The sequence below is a fragment of the Centruroides sculpturatus genome, unplaced genomic scaffold, assembly GCF_000671375.1.
Source record: "Centruroides sculpturatus isolate CEXI.00-Female unplaced genomic scaffold, Cexi_2.0 scaffold254, whole genome shotgun sequence".
In the NCBI taxonomy this organism is placed as follows: Eukaryota; Metazoa; Arthropoda; class Arachnida; order Scorpiones; family Buthidae; genus Centruroides; species Centruroides sculpturatus.
In genome coordinates, this window is record NW_019384488.1 from 206,924 (window position 1) to 229,923 (window position 23,000).

The window sequence follows — 23,000 nt, forward strand, 5'->3', positions numbered from 1 at the left end:
TGTATTTATTAATAATGATTCAAAAGACTGGATAAATTTTTGTGTATTTAAAGATTATATTGTTATTGAAAAGTTTTAATTATATTTTCAACAGCTATAATGGTATAATAACAGAAACATTTAATTGTCTTTCTGTACAATATCTCTGCAAATTGTTATGAAGCCATCAATATATACCTGTTATATCCACATCCATCTATGAGATTAATGAAATGTAAACATTATCCTTCATCAGATGTACTCACCAGTATATTTAAAATCTTATAAGTTAAATAACTTTAATTAGAATAAACATCGCAACAGTTGCTTAGCTAGATTGCTTTGAATAGATAATGGTTAAATATTACATATTGTTAAATTCTATTTTAAGTCATATTTTACTTGTAAATTATTTGAAAATGGCAATCAATTACTTTATATTTAAACTTTTTAATTTTCCAATAATAATAAAATGAAATTATTTTTAATACTAAATAATTTTTTCCTGGTTTAATGAGTATTATTCTTGTATAATTATATCCATTGTACTATAATTAAACTAGAAAATCACTCATTAAATTTTCAAGAAAATGACCTTAAAATTTTATTTTAATTTCTTGGCAATACAATATAAATGTGCAAAAAGTACAAATGTAAGTATTGAAGTACTAAATTTAAATTAAATTTATTATTTCAACATTTATATTTAAACTTACTGAATCAATATCAGATTGTAAAAAAAATATGTATATTTAATTTTAATCTGATATTGAATAATATTGATATTCAATAGTTAGAAAATTTTATTTTTTTTTATTGAAATAAATTTTCTGATTATATATATAACCAGAGATTTTATCATTGAATCATTTAAAATATTGATCGTAGTTTAAAATTAAAGATAATTCTAAAATTTAAGTGAAATATTACTTTTTCCATTACTGTAATTATTCTAAAATCATACAAAATGTGATTTTAAAACATATTTTGTATATGAAATAAATAAAAGTTGTGTAAACTGTATAAAAATATTATTATTTGTAAAATTTTAAAAATTAAAATATAGCAACTTTTTTTGTAATATAAATTAGAAAATAAGATGTTTTATTGGGCTGCAACTTGAAAAAACTGTAGATGTATAAATTCTCACTTTTGTCTGTCTGTCTTTCCTTAATCTCAAGAATGGTGTTAGAGAAATGAAAAGACCAGATATGGAAAGCTTACAGGCAGGAGGCCCTGATTAATGATACATGAACTTCTGATGCAAGTCGGAAGTCATGTAAATTCAATTCAAAAATTTTCCCCTGAAAGGAGTTAGATAGATGACTAGCATGACTCTATTGTTAACATAAAAGTATGATGTACAGAGGCAAGCCACTACTAATTTGAGATGGAGAACATATATTTTAAATTAAATAAATTAAAAATATGATTAAAAATTGCAGCCTGGCATTGTGACAATATCACATTAAATAATTGCTCATTTATATTGATTTTACTGAATATTAATTTATAAATTTAAATGAACTTAATCTATATAAATTTGAAGATATGCCAAAGACATACAAAACAAGTTGTGTTTTATAATGTGTAAAAAAAAATTAATGAAGAGACTGAAGAAATTAACAAATTATTCTGTTGTGATAAAATACTTTTTTGTTTAATTTTAGACTTATTTTGAAATGGTTTAGTATATTATACACTGTATATGCATACTTGTATGCATGCACGTGTATTAAATACATGTAAATGCATCTAAGAAATTTGTATGTAGTTTATTTAGCGGAAAAACAAATGTTAAAATTAATTTTAATCATATTTCATTTGTTTGAATGTAAATAATTTAAGTTTGAAATACTTACATTTAGTGTATTTTTAATTTTGGTTTCAAAATTGAATTAATGAGTAACAGTTTAGACTTAGTTTCTTTTATATAGCTTAAAAATGAACTGTTTTTAGTTCCAGATGTCGAAGAGCATCTAATGCTGCAGCAACCATATCAGCTACTCTTTCAAACAGAACTAATTTGACAGGTAAAATATTGTTAATTGTTAAATTCTATCTTCTTAATTACAAAATTATTATGAAATATGCTTTATTTTTGAAAATACAATTGAAATTTAAAAAATAATAATAAAACAAATGAAAAACTATGACATATTAGTATTTTGTACTTTACTTTGATATAAATAATACGGACTTTTACTTCTGAAAATTTAAGTCTAGATGATATTTAACTTTTTAGTAATTAAGAATTGAAATTAAAATTTTTAAAATTTTGTGCTTATTATATATTAGCATCATTTTAAAGTTAATAGTTGAACATTAATATTAAATGATTTAAAAATTCATGAACTAAATCTTTAGAGGAGTTTCCTATGATTATAATATTGTAAATAATGTAATGCCATATCTATAATCAAAAAAATTGTTTAGTGAAATAAAATTTGGATTAGACAAACGATCATAAGCAACTTTCTTCCTTTTATTACAAAGCAAAGTACAGCTCATTTCATGAACCTTGGCCAGGCTGTACAAATGCACAGTAGCAGGGACCAGTCTATTTACTTAGCGAAGGGAACAAATTGACAAATTTGTGACAAGATCACTGTACCAAAAAAGGGCTCTTGAACTTTATAAAACTTCCAGAATTTCACCAAATAATGCAAATTGCCTGGCCAAATATATGAAATGATCTGTAAAATATTCATTTTTAAAATTTTCATACAAAACAAAAACTCTTTTTTTTTTTTTTTAAAGTAAATAGATCTGACATAAAGGTGAGGAGTTCAAGTTAAAATTTAATATGAATCACTATACACTGTAATGAATTTTGACTTTTTCATAGTTACATAATGGATTATAACAGATGACTATTGACTTATTAATTTATATATAACTCCACAATTAAATTAATTTTCCTATAATAAAAATGTTAAATGACTTTTACATACAAGGGAAAGCCCAGGCTCTCTAGGCACCTTCCTGATTATGCCAATTGTTGTTTTATATGTTATCACTTTTTAATGTTTTTAACTTTCAGTTATATATAATTTATCAGCTTAGCAAAAATATTTTTGGAATTGCTTTCCAATTACAGAATGAATGAATAAATTTCATTTAATGGAAAATGATTAGTAGCATTTTATTTATTTATTTATTTAATATAAAGGTGATGTCACAAGGATAATATTAGCATTCCCACCATACAACTAATGTACCATACATAGCAATCTCCATTAAAAGTAATTGAATATAAATTACTTTATTGCTCATTCTTTCTAATATAAATGTTAATTCTGATATTAATTGAATTCATTAAAAAATAAATTATTATTTTATTTATTACTTTTACAATAACATTTTCATTATTAAAATATTTAAAATGAAATAATTCAAAATTAACTTTCAGTTTAACTTTAAAATTTTAAATAACACTAAATATATTTACTGTTTACTATTATTTAACAATAAATATATTAAAACGATTATTTTTAAGAAAATTATTTTTTGTCCATTGAAAATTAATTGTAATCTCATCTTTCATTTTAAAAAGTAATATTATTTTCATTTTAATTCTGAATAATACTTTACTTTTTTCCCTCCAAATTAAAATAATTCCATTTTTAAGTGTTAAATTAGAAATAGAATCAATATGTTTGAATATTCTAAAAAAAAACCTTAAAAAATTTAATGTAAGTGGATTTTTGATTACTTATTCCATCTTAGAATGAAATACAATAATATATAATGATCAAAACTTAAATGGAGTTTTGAGTTCAGTTTCATTTTAACTTATAATATAAGTTTTATGCTGTTAAATTTCATATAATATTCATCATATTATTTTATTATATAAAGTGTGAAATTGAAATTTAAATATTATTATTTTTTAAATAAAATTTAAATTGTGAATGAATAATGTGATGATCTATTGAAATGTAATCTGTAAATAGTAATGTCAAAAAATTTAAACAAGAAACTAAACAAATAATATGCAAAAAAGTAATTCAATGTTATATATGAAACATAACTTCCTATTTTTAATTTAAGATAATTATATGAAATAATTCTACATTTTATTTTAGAAGTTAGCTAAAATTTTGATCTAGGTTATTTAAGAACATGATGTAATTACATACTGCATATTAAAGCAAATTTTTTTTCAAACTCTTAAATTGAAATTTTCTAAATTGTTATGGAATTAAATGCTGGATTTATTTACATAATTTAAAACTTTTAGATGATGATATTCAGAAATTGGCACAGGAAACATTAGAAGAACTGGACTGGTGCTTAGATCAGTTAGAAAGTATTCATGCACATCGTTCAGTAGGAGATATGGCTTCTAGCAAGGTATCTAACCAACTCAAAAATGATTATTATTACTGGATATTAGTTAAGTGTAGTATAGAATGGTTTTGAGAAATAATACTCAAATTATTTTAATTTTGAGGATTGTTCCTCTAAACTATTGAATATAAGCTGTTAAACATTTTATTTTGTATCAGTTTTTTGTTAATCAATGTTTTATGTTAATAATTTACATGCCCTTCAATATGAAATTTCTCAAATATTTTTCCTTTTTTTCTATGAAGAAATTTTTTTTATTCTGTTCTTTTATTAGTTGTTAGTTTTTATTGTTATCAAAAAACATGATATTCCAGCAGTAATGCCTTGCATTATTATATTTTATATCATATGAATTCATTTTATTAAATATTTTAATGNACACAAAATATATACACATTAATATATTTAGTTACACAAAAAGTAATTTATAACATAACAGATGAATTAATGTAATAATAAATTTTAAAGTTGAAAGTACATTTCTTTCATATTTAATAATACATTAAAATCTAAAAAATAGGATGGGCTTCAATTTTACTTGTTGTGGCTATAAGCTATAACATAAAACAGGCTCTTTCCTTTTACCAAAAGGTACATGTAAAAATGTGAGGTTCTAAGTAGCAGCTTGTTTAGCTTGCATACAAACCTAGTTGTGATTATTGTTACACTTAAGTTTTGTTATAGTTTCTAAATGCAAAATACTAAATTAATTTTACAAGTTTCATATTTTTATATTGAAATTTTCTTTTATATTTATATTTAAATTTTATTTTTTTTATCTTAGAATAACTATAAAATTTTGATTCTAAATTTCATAAATTTCATGCAGTTTTTCATTATTTAATTGATACAATTTTTGATGAATGAATTGAATGGAAAACAGTAGAAGAAATTTCTATAAGAAATTCTTATGAGACAATTCAATAACCTTGAGAATTTTCTTCAGATTATAGATTGTACTGTAATACATTTCTGAGTTTTAAATAAATTTTTTGAGTTATTTGACAAATGTATATGTAAGCAAAAGATGGTTGGATTGTGCCAATACATTAGCCTCATGTTCATAGTCCACTGATGCATTTTGTTCATGTGCTCGAGGTTGTATCTCTTCTTCCACATACATAAGATCTCTTCCAAATTTATTGTTTAATATGGGGACCAAAAAACACTTCATTGTGCGTTATGAACATGACAGTAACATATTGGTGCAATCCAATCATCTTTCACTTACTATCCAATGCCAAAGATAAGATCAATGGGAATAGAGCCCCAGGGGTATATTCGGTTCCCATATTGAATGTATATGTATAGATATATACAATATTGTTGACAAATACTGTTCTTGATGTTTTAAGAGAGTTATAAAATACAAATAATTTTTAAAAAATGCAAAATTACTATACATTTATTGATCTGATAAAATTTTTTAATAACAAAAAAATATCATACAAAATATACTTCAATTTTTAATATCATCAAAGAATATAATGTAATATTAAATGAATTAATGTGAATAACATTACATAAAATAATTCTATTCAAAATATTTTTAAATTATTTTGTTATTCAAACAGTTTTCTTAAGCCTCTTAATAACTAATTACTTAAACTTTAATAATGAAGGAAAAATATTAAAATAAAACTAAAAATTATTTTAACTTTTATAAAATTGCCAAAAATTTCTATTTTTATTAAATAACTAAGATAACTTAACTATAGTTTTTAAAGACTAATGATAAAATTGAATAAGCTAATAACAAATAATAATTTTAAAGTAGTTTAAGAAGTAAGAAAATTAAAACAGTTTAAATACATAATAAATCAAATACTATTATTAATAGCTATTCTATTTTTTATGTGGTTACCTGAGGATAGCCATTCAAAATGGTTAAAAATGTTCATAATTAAAATGCATTTGCTGGAGATTTATATTATATTGCTGGCATTATATTAGTTGTTATTAAAGTTGATAGCAGACAAACAATACTAGATGAATTATTTATGATGATAAATAATTAATTAATTAAGTTTTCAGTTATATATATTTTAAAATTGTTTTGACATATCCTTTTAAAGATAGTAATACATCATTAATAAATTAAGAAAATTAAACCAGATTTATGCAAAGTCAATGTAACCAGAATTCTCTCCTATTGTAGTCATACTCACTCACTTTGCATAATGTTATCAGCTTAAGTCCAAGTGATTTTAATAAGTGGCATAATTAAGTTATATCTTGTTTAATAAAAAATATTGTTGAATATGTTTAAAATATTCACTTAAACTAATTCTCTGAAATTATCTTTGAAATTATTCTCTCATCTATTTTTAACTACATTTTTTAGTCATATTAAATTATTATTAGAAATATATTTTTAATAACTTTATTTATAATTTATGCACTACTTACATTTCATTACCATTGAAAACACCAAATATTAAATGTTTAAGAATACAAGAGAAAATAAAAATAACTTTATAATAATTAGTATTTTTTTTTTTTTTGTTATATTAAAACATTTTTTTTGAATATACTAGTAATCTTAATCTGTTTTATTGTATATCTGACAATTTTTATTAAATAGTTAGATATCCAGTTATTAATATAAAAGCTTATCCAATAATAAAAAAGTAATTTATCAGTAATTTAATGATTATTTTATATTTGTATTTATTAATAATGATTCAAAAGACTGGATAAATTTTTGTGTATTTAAAGATTATATTGTTATTGAAAAGTTTTAATTATATTTTCAACAGCTATAATGGTATAATAACAGAAACATTTAATTGTCTTTCTGTACAATATCTCTGCAAATTGTTATGAAGCCATCAATATATACCTGTTATATCCACATCCATCTATGAGATTAATGAAATGTAAACATTATCCTTCATCAGATGTACTCACCAGTATATTTAAAATCTTATAAGTTAAATAACTTTAATTAGAATAAACATCGCAACAGTTGCTTAGCTAGATTGCTTTGAATAGATAATGGTTAAATATTACATATTGTTAAATTCTATTTTAAGTCATATTTTACTTGTAAATTATTTGAAAATGGCAATCAATTACTTTATATTTAAACTTTTTAATTTTCCAATAATAATAAAATGAAATTATTTTTAATACTAAATAATTTTTTCCTGGTTTAATGAGTATTATTCTTGTATAATTATATCCATTGTACTATAATTAAACTAGAAAATCACTCATTAAATTTTCAAGAAAATGACCTTAAAATTTTATTTTAATTTCTTGGCAATACAATATAAATGTGCAAAAAGTACAAATGTAAGTATTGAAGTACTAAATTTAAATTAAATTTATTATTTCAACATTTATATTTAAACTTACTGAATCAATATCAGATTGTAAAAAAAATATGTATATTTAATTTTAATCTGATATTGAATAATATTGATATTCAATAGTTAGAAAATTTTATTTTTTTTTATTGAAATAAATTTTCTGATTATATATATAACCAGAGATTTTATCATTGAATCATTTAAAATATTGATCGTAGTTTAAAATTAAAGATAATTCTAAAATTTAAGTGAAATATTACTTTTTCCATTACTGTAATTATTCTAAAATCATACAAAATGTGATTTTAAAACATATTTTGTATATGAAATAAATAAAAGTTGTGTAAACTGTATAAAAATATTATTATTTGTAAAATTTTAAAAATTAAAATATAGCAACTTTTTTTGTAATATAAATTAGAAAATAAGATGTTTTATTGGGCTGCAACTTGAAAAAACTGTAGATGTATAAATTCTCACTTTTGTCTGTCTGTCTTTCCTTAATCTCAAGAATGGTGTTAGAGAAATGAAAAGACCAGATATGGAAAGCTTACAGGCAGGAGGCCCTGATTAATGATACATGAACTTCTGATGCAAGTCGGAAGTCATGTAAATTCAATTCAAAAATTTTCCCCTGAAAGGAGTTAGATAGATGACTAGCATGACTCTATTGTTAACATAAAAGTATGATGTACAGAGGCAAGCCACTACTAATTTGAGATGGAGAACATATATTTTAAATTAAATAAATTAAAAATATGATTAAAAATTGCAGCCTGGCATTGTGACAATATCACATTAAATAATTGCTCATTTATATTGATTTTACTGAATATTAATTTATAAATTTAAATGAACTTAATCTATATAAATTTGAAGATATGCCAAAGACATACAAAACAAGTTGTGTTTTATAATGTGTAAAAAAAAATTAATGAAGAGACTGAAGAAATTAACAAATTATTCTGTTGTGATAAAATACTTTTTTGTTTAATTTTAGACTTATTTTGAAATGGTTTAGTATATTATACACTGTATATGCATACTTGTATGCATGCACGTGTATTAAATACATGTAAATGCATCTAAGAAATTTGTATGTAGTTTATTTAGCGGAAAAACAAATGTTAAAATTAATTTTAATCATATTTCATTTGTTTGAATGTAAATAATTTAAGTTTGAAATACTTACATTTAGTGTATTTTTAATTTTGGTTTCAAAATTGAATTAATGAGTAACAGTTTAGACTTAGTTTCTTTTATATAGCTTAAAAATGAACTGTTTTTAGTTCCAGATGTCGAAGAGCATCTAATGCTGCAGCAACCATATCAGCTACTCTTTCAAACAGAACTAATTTGACAGGTAAAATATTGTTAATTGTTAAATTCTATCTTCTTAATTACAAAATTATTATGAAATATGCTTTATTTTTGAAAATACAATTGAAATTTAAAAAATAATAATAAAACAAATGAAAAACTATGACATATTAGTATTTTGTACTTTACTTTGATATAAATAATACGGACTTTTACTTCTGAAAATTTAAGTCTAGATGATATTTAACTTTTTAGTAATTAAGAATTGAAATTAAAATTTTTAAAATTTTGTGCTTATTATATATTAGCATCATTTTAAAGTTAATAGTTGAACATTAATATTAAATGATTTAAAAATTCATGAACTAAATCTTTAGAGGAGTTTCCTATGATTATAATATTGTAAATAATGTAATGCCATATCTATAATCAAAAAAATTGTTTAGTGAAATAAAATTTGGATTAGACAAACGATCATAAGCAACTTTCTTCCTTTTATTACAAAGCAAAGTACAGCTCATTTCATGAACCTTGGCCAGGCTGTACAAATGCACAGTAGCAGGGACCAGTCTATTTACTTAGCGAAGGGAACAAATTGACAAATTTGTGACAAGATCACTGTACCAAAAAAGGGCTCTTGAACTTTATAAAACTTCCAGAATTTCACCAAATAATGCAAATTGCCTGGCCAAATATATGAAATGATCTGTAAAATATTCATTTTTAAAATTTTCATACAAAACAAAAACTCTTTTTTTTTTTTTTTAAAGTAAATAGATCTGACATAAAGGTGAGGAGTTCAAGTTAAAATTTAATATGAATCACTATACACTGTAATGAATTTTGACTTTTTCATAGTTACATAATGGATTATAACAGATGACTATTGACTTATTAATTTATATATAACTCCACAATTAAATTAATTTTCCTATAATAAAAATGTTAAATGACTTTTACATACAAGGGAAAGCCCAGGCTCTCTAGGCACCTTCCTGATTATGCCAATTGTTGTTTTATATGTTATCACTTTTTAATGTTTTTAACTTTCAGTTATATATAATTTATCAGCTTAGCAAAAATATTTTTGGAATTGCTTTCCAATTACAGAATGAATGAATAAATTTCATTTAATGGAAAATGATTAGTAGCATTTTATTTATTTATTTATTTAATATAAAGGTGATGTCACAAGGATAATATTAGCATTCCCACCATACAACTAATGTACCATACATAGCAATCTCCATTAAAAGTAATTGAATATAAATTACTTTATTGCTCATTCTTTCTAATATAAATGTTAATTCTGATATTAATTGAATTCATTAAAAAATAAATTATTATTTTATTTATTACTTTTACAATAACATTTTCATTATTAAAATATTTAAAATGAAATAATTCAAAATTAACTTTCAGTTTAACTTTAAAATTTTAAATAACACTAAATATATTTACTGTTTACTATTATTTAACAATAAATATATTAAAACGATTATTTTTAAGAAAATTATTTTTTGTCCATTGAAAATTAATTGTAATCTCATCTTTCATTTTAAAAAGTAATATTATTTTCATTTTAATTCTGAATAATACTTTACTTTTTTCCCTCCAAATTAAAATAATTCCATTTTTAAGTGTTAAATTAGAAATAGAATCAATATGTTTGAATATTCTAAAAAAAAACCTTAAAAAATTTAATGTAAGTGGATTTTTGATTACTTATTCCATCTTAGAATGAAATACAATAATATATAATGATCAAAACTTAAATGGAGTTTTGAGTTCAGTTTCATTTTAACTTATAATATAAGTTTTATGCTGTTAAATTTCATATAATATTCATCATATTATTTTATTATATAAAGTGTGAAATTGAAATTTAAATATTATTATTTTTTAAATAAAATTTAAATTGTGAATGAATAATGTGATGATCTATTGAAATGTAATCTGTAAATAGTAATGTCAAAAAATTTAAACAAGAAACTAAACAAATAATATGCAAAAAAGTAATTCAATGTTATATATGAAACATAACTTCCTATTTTTAATTTAAGATAATTATATGAAATAATTCTACATTTTATTTTAGAAGTTAGCTAAAATTTTGATCTAGGTTATTTAAGAACATGATGTAATTACATACTGCATATTAAAGCAAATTTTTTTTCAAACTCTTAAATTGAAATTTTCTAAATTGTTATGGAATTAAATGCTGGATTTATTTACATAATTTAAAACTTTTAGATGATGATATTCAGAAATTGGCACAGGAAACATTAGAAGAACTGGACTGGTGCTTAGATCAGTTAGAAAGTATTCATGCACATCGTTCAGTAGGAGATATGGCTTCTAGCAAGGTATCTAACCAACTCAAAAATGATTATTATTACTGGATATTAGTTAAGTGTAGTATAGAATGGTTTTGAGAAATAATACTCAAATTATTTTAATTTTGAGGATTGTTCCTCTAAACTATTGAATATAAGCTGTTAAACATTTTATTTTGTATCAGTTTTTTGTTAATCAATGTTTTATGTTAATAATTTACATGCCCTTCAATATGAAATTTCTCAAATATTTTTCCTTTTTTTCTATGAAGAAATTTTTTTTATTCTGTTCTTTTATTAGTTGTTAGTTTTTATTGTTATCAAAAAACATGATATTCCAGCAGTAATGCCTTGCATTATTATATTTTATATCATATGAATTCATTTTATTAAATATTTTAATGACAAGAATTTGTTGATAGGAAAAAATAAATATTTGTAAAATATTCTGCAGAAATTCTTTTAATTTAAAGATTTATAATAATAAAAACAATAAATAACTTTAAAAATATAAAAGTATGGTATTAGGAATGTTCATTATAATAATCCTTATAATTTTTTATATAATAAATCTAACTTTGAAGAACTAAACTGCAAAAATTAAACACCATTTTTCTAGCTTTAGAATTTAAAATTTATTTTAAAACTTTATAAAGAAAAAAAAAAGATTTTAAATATTTGATTTGTATTATTATTTAAATTTTATATTATAATATCTGTTCAGTATTCTGTTCAATTTTAAAATTACATTTAATAATCTAATTTTGAAATATTAAATTTTTGTTTTATGTAAAATAATATTATAAGATAAATAATTAAAAATTTATTTTACAGTTTAAAAGAATGTTAAATAAAGAATTGAGCCATTTTTCTGAGTCTAAATCAGGAAGTCAGATATCAGAATATATTTGCAACACTTTCTTAGGTAAGAATTTAATTACAAAAAAATATTTTAGAATAATATATGAATTATATTTATTTCTATTTTTACTGTTTGTTTAAATAATTTGTATGTTTTAAATTTCCTGAATTTTACATATATACATATATGCAAAATTCAACTGAAAAACTATCATAATATATCTTTAGTATTTCAATGAATATTTAATTAAAAATAACATTTTAGACTCTATAAGCCATTCCTGTCATCCTTTTGAACATTGAATAAAAGAATTAAAAATAAGAATATCACTGTATGAAATTTTTATTTCAAACAAACAAAATAAATGATTCATATTTATATATACAGTAGAGCGTCGATTTTCCGAAAGTCAATCATCCGAAAGAATTCCAGTCGGCAAATTTAAATTTTCGCCAGTGCTGTGGCGCTTCAATTTTTGGCTATGTCTTGGGCTACTCAAATATTTTACGTTTTTGATACTAAATTAACATCTGAAGTATAATTTTTTATTGTTTTTATATTTTTCAATATATTTATTTTGTTTGTACAAAATAAAAAAATAATTTTTAACGATACAATAGTCTTTGTTAGGCTTAACATCGACGAAAATTCAATGCGAAGCGACACGCAACGGAGAAAAATTTCAACATCGGATATGTTAAACTATTTTTTCGTACATAAATCGGTTATCCAAAATATCAGTTATACGAACAACCCCAGTCCCCAATTGATTCGGAAAATCGACGCTCTACTGTATATGAATTATTTATTTTGTTTGTTTGAAATAAAAATTTCATACAGTGATATTCTTATTTTTAATTCTTTTATTCAATCCTTCATGTTTGTGTGTGTGTGTGTGTGTGTATGTGTATATATATATATATATATATATTATATAAATGAAGGATACGTGTGATGAATTTGTTATCAGACATTTAAGAATTAACTATTAACAGAAATTTCTAAGCTAAGAATAAGATGTAATTTTTACATCCTCTCTGGTTTTCTGCTTGTAGGTTTCATAAAGGTTGGCAAATTTAATATAAGATTTCTGACTTTTCTAATTATGACAGTATTCCAATTTCTAGTTGTGCAGTTGAAATTAAAATATACCACAGAAGATGTATATAAACTGAAAATGACTTGTAAAGAAAACCAGAAATGATACTTTTATTTTAATGTTTGCTGAAATATTAAAGATTATAAATAAATAACTTGTAAATATTGTATTTATATGCAATAAAATTTGCTTATTGTAATCATAGATATTGTTATTAGTAATTTAGGAACATGCTAATTGTGACTACATTAAACACAGAATTTGAAATATGATTATAAAACTTCACTTATTATCATCATTATCTTCAGGTAAATAGCACAAAAAAAAAAAAAGAAAGATTAAAATGTTCCTCAGCTATGCAGTCATTATCAGTCTGCTTTAAATGTTAATTGTTTCAACTGTTATGTAGCACACTAGTTTAAATTTCTGTCTTTTCTTTCTTTAATTATACTCTAGGTGAATAAAAAACAATGATAATTAAAATGAATAAATTTTCAAGTCCTACACTTGTTTTAACATGTCTTTTTAATATCAGAGTTAGTAAAATCAGAATTTCCAATAATTGTAGTTCCTAATTACTTATTCTACTTAATGCTAGTTAGTAGAGAGGTTCAGGCTGAAGTTTTAAACGTGAAAACGTGTATGTCGAACGTTCAGCACCGCTTTTCTGTAAAGTCTGCAATGGTGTTTGGGATGTTCAGCATGATTCCACTAACTATCCAAACACCGTTGTCAAACTTCTAGGCTTACAGGAAAGCGGCACTGAACGTCCAACATACACATTTTCGCGTTTAAAATTTCAGCCTCAACCTCGCTAGTGTTATCAATATAAATGAGTCTTCAAAGTGATCACAATAAGCAGATTCTATTGTATATTAAATTATTTTATAAATCAATTTTTTAATGAGAAAAGTCAGTTCATTAAATTCATTGAATTTTCCTTTAACATCTTTAGAATTAATAGAAGCCTAGAAGCTTGATAAACATTTGCTATTCAAGAAAAAATACAAACTTCTCCAATAATTTAACAGTTTGTTGTTAAAAATTTCCAAATAAAGAATTTCAAAAAGATAAACATAATACAAAAGCATAATTTTATCTATATTGCTTTATGTACAACAAACATTAAATTAAGTCATTGATTATCATTTAATGTCTAATGGAATAGATGATTGAAATAGACAATACTATACATTCCATATAAATTATTATTGTTTTATAAATTACTTATTGGATAATATTTGCAATAAATATTTATATGGTCATATTTTTTAATCCAGTATATTATAATGAAAAAATTCTAAAATATCAAATACTTACGAACAAAAGAAATGACAAAAATGTCTATATGCACTTTTTTAAAAACACAGGATGTGTACTTTACAATGAATGCAATGACATTATTTTACATGTTAATAAGAATTATAATAATGGAGCATTTTATTGAATTTGTAATTATTATTGGAAATAATGGACATTTAGTTTAACAGATATTTTTTTAGTTTGTTAAATTAATCATTATCTATTACATATTACAAAATTAATATAATTATCAATATCAATATTTCTGTATAATATATAAAGTTTTTAAATTAGTATACAGTCAACTTGCTTTAAAATGAACACTGATAAAGTGAATTTTGCTGTTTTCCTAGCAAAATGCCATTGAAAACTTATTATATTTTTTAGCTGGAACTGTTGTATAAATTGATACTATACTAACTCTTTCATATGCTTTCCAGCAGTTTTGATATATACATGAAGCAAATGTTTTCGGCCTCTTTCTTGGCCAGCATCAGGCTTTTTATTGAAGATTTTTTAGCCAAACATTTTAATCTGAAACACTTTTATCATTCAATTTTTTAAATTAAGCACTATATTTAAAAAAACTAGTTGATTGCCCATCATACATTACAATATATACAGAATACTATTGTAAACTCATATTTGTAAAAGTTCACTTACCCCTATTTCACTATATTTACCAATGAAAACATAGTCATTTCCACTTTTCTTTTATTCTTTCCACTCTTAACAAACCCATTGTCTTGGCCAGGCCACAATGGGGTAGACAAGTAGCAAGGGATGATGACAGATGTATCTGGAACAGACTACATTGAAAAACTACCTGGGGTTTCTCAACCTGTGTGGATTTGTTTCTGGATTCCCAGAGCAAGATCTCCCAGTATCACATTTTAACCATTTCCGTTCATTAGAAGTTTCATGAGCCTAATACAAATATGAAAATAAAATTTATTTAAAATGAAATGAAATAAAGCCTATACATATTTAGGTGTATTGTGTCCATCAGGAGTGGCAACACTGAGTGATAAAATAAAACGAAATAACATGAGGGACTGTCAACACCCACTGAACTCTGGTGGAAAAGTAAGTCTTTTTTGAGTTGACTCTCCTGGTGAGCACATGCATGTACAACGCATTGCAAAAGTTTCTTTGTATACCGTGATCATTGTATATATATTGTGTTTGGAGATTAAATGTATATATTTGAATCAAATTCTGTGATCATCTGACTGATCAATTGCACCACCAAGAGAACAATCAATGCACATGACCAAGACCATTGATAGTAGGGGGTTTGACATAACTTCTTCATTGAGCCTACTACACTATATTGAACAGAGCAAAAAACTAAATAAATTGAAGAATAAAGGCTTATTTTAAGATAGCAGGTAAAAGCTTGCTACCAATTATGATAAAATCCACATTGAAATAACATTCATTCTCAAATAGAAATAATGCTGGTTGAAAATAATTAACATATCTGCTCTGTACTTTCTAAGTCACTATCATTACAGAAAATGATCTCAAAAAAATTAAAAAGTATGAAAAGGAGGCAAATTTAATTATTATATTTAATTATTTAATTGGGGGCTGTCCATAAATGATGTCCACACTGGAAGGAGGGACACTGGTTATGATAAGTCGGACAAGGCAAAGGAAGGGTTGAGCATCAATGGACATCCCTTTATTTGATTAAATTTTATACAGTTTATGCATTTTTATTATATTCAAAATTTCTTTTATGTTTTGTAATACTTATGATATCTATCGTTCATAAAGCAATAAAGGTTTTTAGAAGGTTTGAGTTTGTTGGACATCAAAAGGGAGAAAAGGGTTACAGAAACTTGGACAAACTGGAACAAGAGAGTTGGGGAGTAAAAATTTTAAGAAAAAATGCAGACATAATTTATGGTCAGCCTCTTAATGATGATAATAAATATTACAATACAAATATTTATTTTTATTGACAAACAGTTAAAATGCTCACTATGTAATAATTGCTTATAATGAGCAAATAGAAGTGACATCATATGGCTATTATTCACACAGTGAATGACACTTGGAAACTACATATATGATATTATTACAATAAAAGAGAATTTTAAATATATTGAGTACTATTTAAGTCCTATAACAAATAATAGTTAAGTAAATTAATTAAATAGTACACCTAAAAATTTAAATAATGAAAATATTGTCCAAAATAATGGTATAACACAAAGATGTAAGTTGCTTAGCATTTATTCATTGTTTATTTCATTAATACAGTACCAAGTTTGGATATATTCTTTTAATATCTTTTTTATTCAAATTATTTTAAATGTTTTGAATTCAAATTTTGTTCTATTTCTGAATAGAATTATTAATTACTAAAAATAGTGTATATGTAAGATAATAAAATATCTGTTTATAAAAATGTAAATTAAAATTGCTTAATCATATTCTATTTTTTAGTATTAAATTTTATTTTCACATTTCTTAAATTGTCATGTAATTTATTGGTATTAGTCATATCTTAATTTTTTGAACAGGTTGTATTTCGATACTAACAAATTACTATCTACTAGCCTTAATATCTTACACTAATTTAGTCATACCATACTATATTGAATTTAACATGCATAAACAGATTACAACAAACATTCATCAGATTCATTTATTTTACAAATCTTAATATAGTGTTTGAATTGTTCTTGATTATTAAATAAACAGCTATACTATATTTCCAGTATACAAATTTTATTTACTTTCATTTTATTAGTTAATCTATTTTATATTTTATTATTGTAAAAAGAATTTGAAAAGTCAAATATCATAAAATAGATGGCCAGATGGCCAAGTGGTAAAGGTGGCATCCTATCGCTCTGGGAGACCCAGGATCAAATTCAGACAGGTCAAAAAATTCCCAGGAATTTTTCAGGGGTAGTTCGACTGATATGTCAGCCCTTGTCATCCCTCACCATCCAGCCACCCCATTGGGGGCCTGGTCAAACCCATAATGGGCTTATTTAAAGAGGCCCTCTTAGTGCCCACAGGGTGGAAAGAATAATTTAGAACTAAATCACATGGGCTAGTTCAAAATATAGTATTCAAATCGCACAAACAAGAGCAGTGGTTCTCAATCCATGTTCTACCTCAAGTGTCCACCAAACAAACAAATTTAAAGTTGATATTTCAAATTTATTTGAATATACCACAACATATTACTTTATTCATAGATAGTAAACAAGGAATTGCTTATCAATTTTTGAATACATTGATGATAATGTTCCATGTAATGAAAAATATATGAATGAACATACTCTACAGCCTCAGAAAGGTTCAGAACCACTGAACTAGAGAGTATAAATTTTACAGTTTAATATTAATACATTATTTTATAATTTTCAAATTACATATATTATTTATAGTTTTTATATTCATTTAATTTACTGAAATTATCAAATATTTCATCTAAATATGATAAAGTTTTGTTCTTAAACTTAAATAAAAATGTTTATAAAAACATTTTTCTAATATCTAAATAAAACAATGAAGTAATTGTATTAAATATTTATTCTAGATAAGCATGAATTAGATTTGCCATCTCTTCTGGATGATGAAAGTCAAACAATAAATAGTGGAGTTACAAAAACTCGGGGTACAATGTCACAGATCTCTGGTGTAAAAAAACCTCTGTGCCATACGAATAGTCTTACCAAGCTTCCAAAATATGGAGTAGAAACCCCTTACGAAGATGAATTAGGAAGAGTGCGTATTGGAAATTTTTTAAATTGTAAAACAGTTTACTTAAAATTTTTAAGTTTTTATATAAAAAAAGATTTATTTGAATATTTAATATGATATATATTTATTTATTTAATAACATCTGAACATTTTCAACCCTAATTCTCAACTAATAAAGTTCATCATTGATGTGTGTTTCAAATTAAATTTCTTGAAATAAATTTTAAATTTTTGCTCAAAATTGATTTAATATTTAAATACAGCAGAAATTAAATATGGTAATGATGATGATATATGAAAATTTAATTTTTTGTGTATGTTAATGATAAAATTTTCATATTTTTTTAAAATAATGCTATTGATAAATTATTATTAATTAACACATAGATCAGCAGATGTAATAATTATACTATTTCAGATAAAACTAAAATCTTGTAAGAAAATAATAATTGATGTAAATTTTCAATTTATTGTTTGTAAAATGTATATTTTTTTTTTGAAAATTGTAATTACTTAGCCCCTGAGTAACAGGTTTTCCATTCTTTATACTAATAAAGATTGATGATGATAATTATACTATTTCTGATTTATTGAATTTAATCATTTTCTATTAAAATTGAAATTTAAAAAATTAATTTTATTAAAATTTTATATCAAAGCATTATTTTGACATGANTAGAAAATAAGATGTTTTATTGGGCTGCAACTTGAAAAAACTGTAGATGTATAAATTCTCACTTTTGTCTGTCTGTCTTTCCTTAATCTCAAGAATGGTGTTAGAGAAATGAAAAGACCAGATATGGAAAGCTTACAGGCAGGAGGCCCTGATTAATGATACATGAACTTCTGATGCAAGTCGGAAGTCATGTAAATTCAATTCAAAAATTTTCCCCTGAAAGGAGTTAGATAGATGACTAGCATGACTCTATTGTTAACATAAAAGTATGATGTACAGAGGCAAGCCACTACTAATTTGAGATGGAGAACATATATTTTAAATTAAATAAATTAAAAATATGATTAAAAATTGCAGCCTGGCATTGTGACAATATCACATTAAATAATTGCTCATTTATATTGATTTTACTGAATATTAATTTATAAATTTAAATGAACTTAATCTATATAAATTTGAAGATATGCCAAAGACATACAAAACAAGTTGTGTTTTATAATGTGTAAAAAAAAATTAATGAAGAGACTGAAGAAATTAACAAATTATTCTGTTGTGATAAAATACTTTTTTGTTTAATTTTAGACTTATTTTGAAATGGTTTAGTATATTATACACTGTATATGCATACTTGTATGCATGCACGTGTATTAAATACATGTAAATGCATCTAAGAAATTTGTATGTAGTTTATTTAGCGGAAAAACAAATGTTAAAATTAATTTTAATCATATTTCATTTGTTTGAATGTAAATAATTTAAGTTTGAAATACTTACATTTAGTGTATTTTTAATTTTGGTTTCAAAATTGAATTAATGAGTAACAGTTTAGACTTAGTTTCTTTTATATAGCTTAAAAATGAACTGTTTTTAGTTCCAGATGTCGAAGAGCATCTAATGCTGCAGCAACCATATCAGCTACTCTTTCAAACAGAACTAATTTGACAGGTAAAATATTGTTAATTGTTAAATTCTATCTTCTTAATTACAAAATTATTATGAAATATGCTTTATTTTTGAAAATACAATTGAAATTTAAAAAATAATAATAAAACAAATGAAAAACTATGACATATTAGTATTTTGTACTTTACTTTGATATAAATAATACGGACTTTTACTTCTGAAAATTTAAGTCTAGATGATATTTAACTTTTTAGTAATTAAGAATTGAAATTAAAATTTTTAAAATTTTGTGCTTATTATATATTAGCATCATTTTAAAGTTAATAGTTGAACATTAATATTAAATGATTTAAAAATTCATGAACTAAATCTTTAGAGGAGTTTCCTATGATTATAATATTGTAAATAATGTAATGCCATATCTATAATCAAAAAAATTGTTTAGTGAAATAAAATTTGGATTAGACAAACGATCATAAGCAACTTTCTTCCTTTTATTACAAAGCAAAGTACAGCTCATTTCATGAACCTTGGCCAGGCTGTACAAATGCACAGTAGCAGGGACCAGTCTATTTACTTAGCGAAGGGAACAAATTGACAAATTTGTGACAAGATCACTGTACCAAAAAAGGGCTCTTGAACTTTATAAAACTTCCAGAATTTCACCAAATAATGCAAATTGCCTGGCCAAATATATGAAATGATCTGTAAAATATTCATTTTTAAAATTTTCATACAAAACAAAAACTCTTTTTTTTTTTTTTTAAAGTAAATAGATCTGACATAAAGGTGAGGAGTTCAAGTTAAAATTTAATATGAATCACTATACACTGTAATGAATTTTGACTTTTTCATAGTTACATAATGGATTATAACAGATGACTATTGACTTATTAATTTATATATAACTCCACAATTAAATTAATTTTCCTATAATAAAAATGCTAAATGACTTTTACATACAAGGGAAAGCCCAGGCTCTCTAGGCACCTTCCTGATTATGCCAATTGTTGTTTTATATGTTATCACTTTTTAATGTTTTTAACTTTCAGTTATATATAATTTATCAGCTTAGCAAAAATATTTTTGGAATTGCTTTCCAATTACAGAATGAATGAATAAATTTCATTTAATGGAAAATGATTAGTAGCATTTTATTTATTTATTTATTTAATATAAAGGTGATGTCACAAGGATAATATTAGCATTCCCACCATACAACTAATGTACCATACATAGCAATCTCCATTAAAAGTAATTGAATATAAATTACTTTATTGCTCATTCTTTCTAATATAAATGTTAATTCTGATATTAATTGAATTCATTAAAAAATAAATTATTATTTTATTTATTACTTTTACAATAACATTTTCATTATTAAAATATTTAAAATGAAATAATTCAAAATTAACTTTCAGTTTAACTTTAAAATTTTAAATAACACTAAATATATTTACTGTTTACTATTATTTAACAATAAATATATTAAAACGATTATTTTTAAGAAAATTATTTTTTGTCCATTGAAAATTAATTGTAATCTCATCTTTCATTTTAAAAAGTAATATTATTTTCATTTTAATTCTGAATAATACTTTACTTTTTTCCCTCCAAATTAAAATAATTCCATTTTTAAGTGTTAAATTAGAAATAGAATCAATATGTTTGAATATTCTAAAAAAAAACCTTAAAAAATTTAATGTAAGTGGATTTTTGATTACTTATTCCATCTTAGAATGAAATACAATAATATATAATGATCAAAACTTAAATGGAGTTTTGAGTTCAGTTTCATTTTAACTTATAATATAAGTTTTATGCTGTTAAATTTCATATAATATTCATCATATTATTTTATTATATAAAGTGTGAAATTGAAATTTAAATATTATTATTTTTTAAATAAAATTTAAATTGTGAATGAATAATGTGATGATCTATTGAAATGTAATCTGTAAATAGTAATGTCAAAAAATTTAAACAAGAAACTAAACAAATAATATGCAAAAAAGTAATTCAATGTTATATATGAAACATAACTTCCTATTTTTAATTTAAGATAATTATATGAAATAATTCTACATTTTATTTTAGAAGTTAGCTAAAATTTTGATCTAGGTTATTTAAGAACATGATGTAATTACATACTGCATATTAAAGCAAATTTTTTTTCAAACTCTTAAATTGAAATTTTCTAAATTGTTATGGAATTAAATGCTGGATTTATTTACATAATTTAAAACTTTTAGATGATGATATTCAGAAATTGGCACAGGAAACATTAGAAGAACTGGACTGGTGCTTAGATCAGTTAGAAAGTATTCATGCACATCGTTCAGTAGGAGATATGGCTTCTAGCAAGGTATCTAACCAACTCAAAAATGATTATTATTACTGGATATTAGTTAAGTGTAGTATAGAATGGTTTTGAGAAATAATACTCAAATTATTTTAATTTTGAGGATTGTTCCTCTAAACTATTGAATATAAGCTGTTAAACATTTTATTTTGTATCAGTTTTTTGTTAATCAATGTTTTATGTTAATAATTTACATGCCCTTCAATATGAAATTTCTCAAATATTTTTCCTTTTTTTCTATGAAGAAATTTTTTTTATTCTGTTCTTTTATTAGTTGTTAGTTTTTATTGTTATCAAAAAACATGATATTCCAGCAGTAATGCCTTGCATTATTATATTTTATATCATATGAATTCATTTTATTAAATATTTTAATGACAAGAATTTGTTGATAGGAAAAAATAAATATTTGTAAAATATTCTGCAGAAATTCTTTTAATTTAAAGATTTATAATAATAAAAACAATAAATAACTTTAAAAATATAAAAGTATGGTATTAGGAATGTTCATTATAATAATCCTTATAATTTTTTATATAATAAATCTAACTTTGAAGAACTAAACTGCAAAAATTAAACACCATTTTTCTAGCTTTAGAATTTAAAATTTATTTTAAAACTTTATAAAGAAAAAAAAAAGATTTTAAATATTTGATTTGTATTATTATTTAAATTTTATATTATAATATCTGTTCAGTATTCTGTTCAATTTTAAAATTACATTTAATAATCTAATTTTGAAATATTAAATTTTTGTTTTATGTA

The 23,000-nt window shown here is 23.0% G+C and overlaps 1 protein-coding gene across 1 annotated transcript in view; it reads left to right on the top strand.

Annotated features, from left to right (window-relative positions):
- The window catches only part of LOC111621663 (cAMP-specific 3',5'-cyclic phosphodiesterase, isoforms N/G-like), a 68,633-nt gene that overhangs the window by 20,165 nt on the left and 25,468 nt on the right, over positions 1-23,000 (top strand). Inside the window, exons 4-7 of the mRNA XM_023363865.1 lie at positions 1,939-2,012; positions 4,223-4,335; positions 12,137-12,227; positions 18,131-18,318. Of these exons, the coding sequence (XP_023219633.1) occupies positions 1,939-2,012; positions 4,223-4,335; positions 12,137-12,227; positions 18,131-18,318 (466 nt within the window). The remainder of the gene's footprint in view (positions 1-1,938; positions 2,013-4,222; positions 4,336-12,136; positions 12,228-18,130; positions 18,319-23,000) is intronic.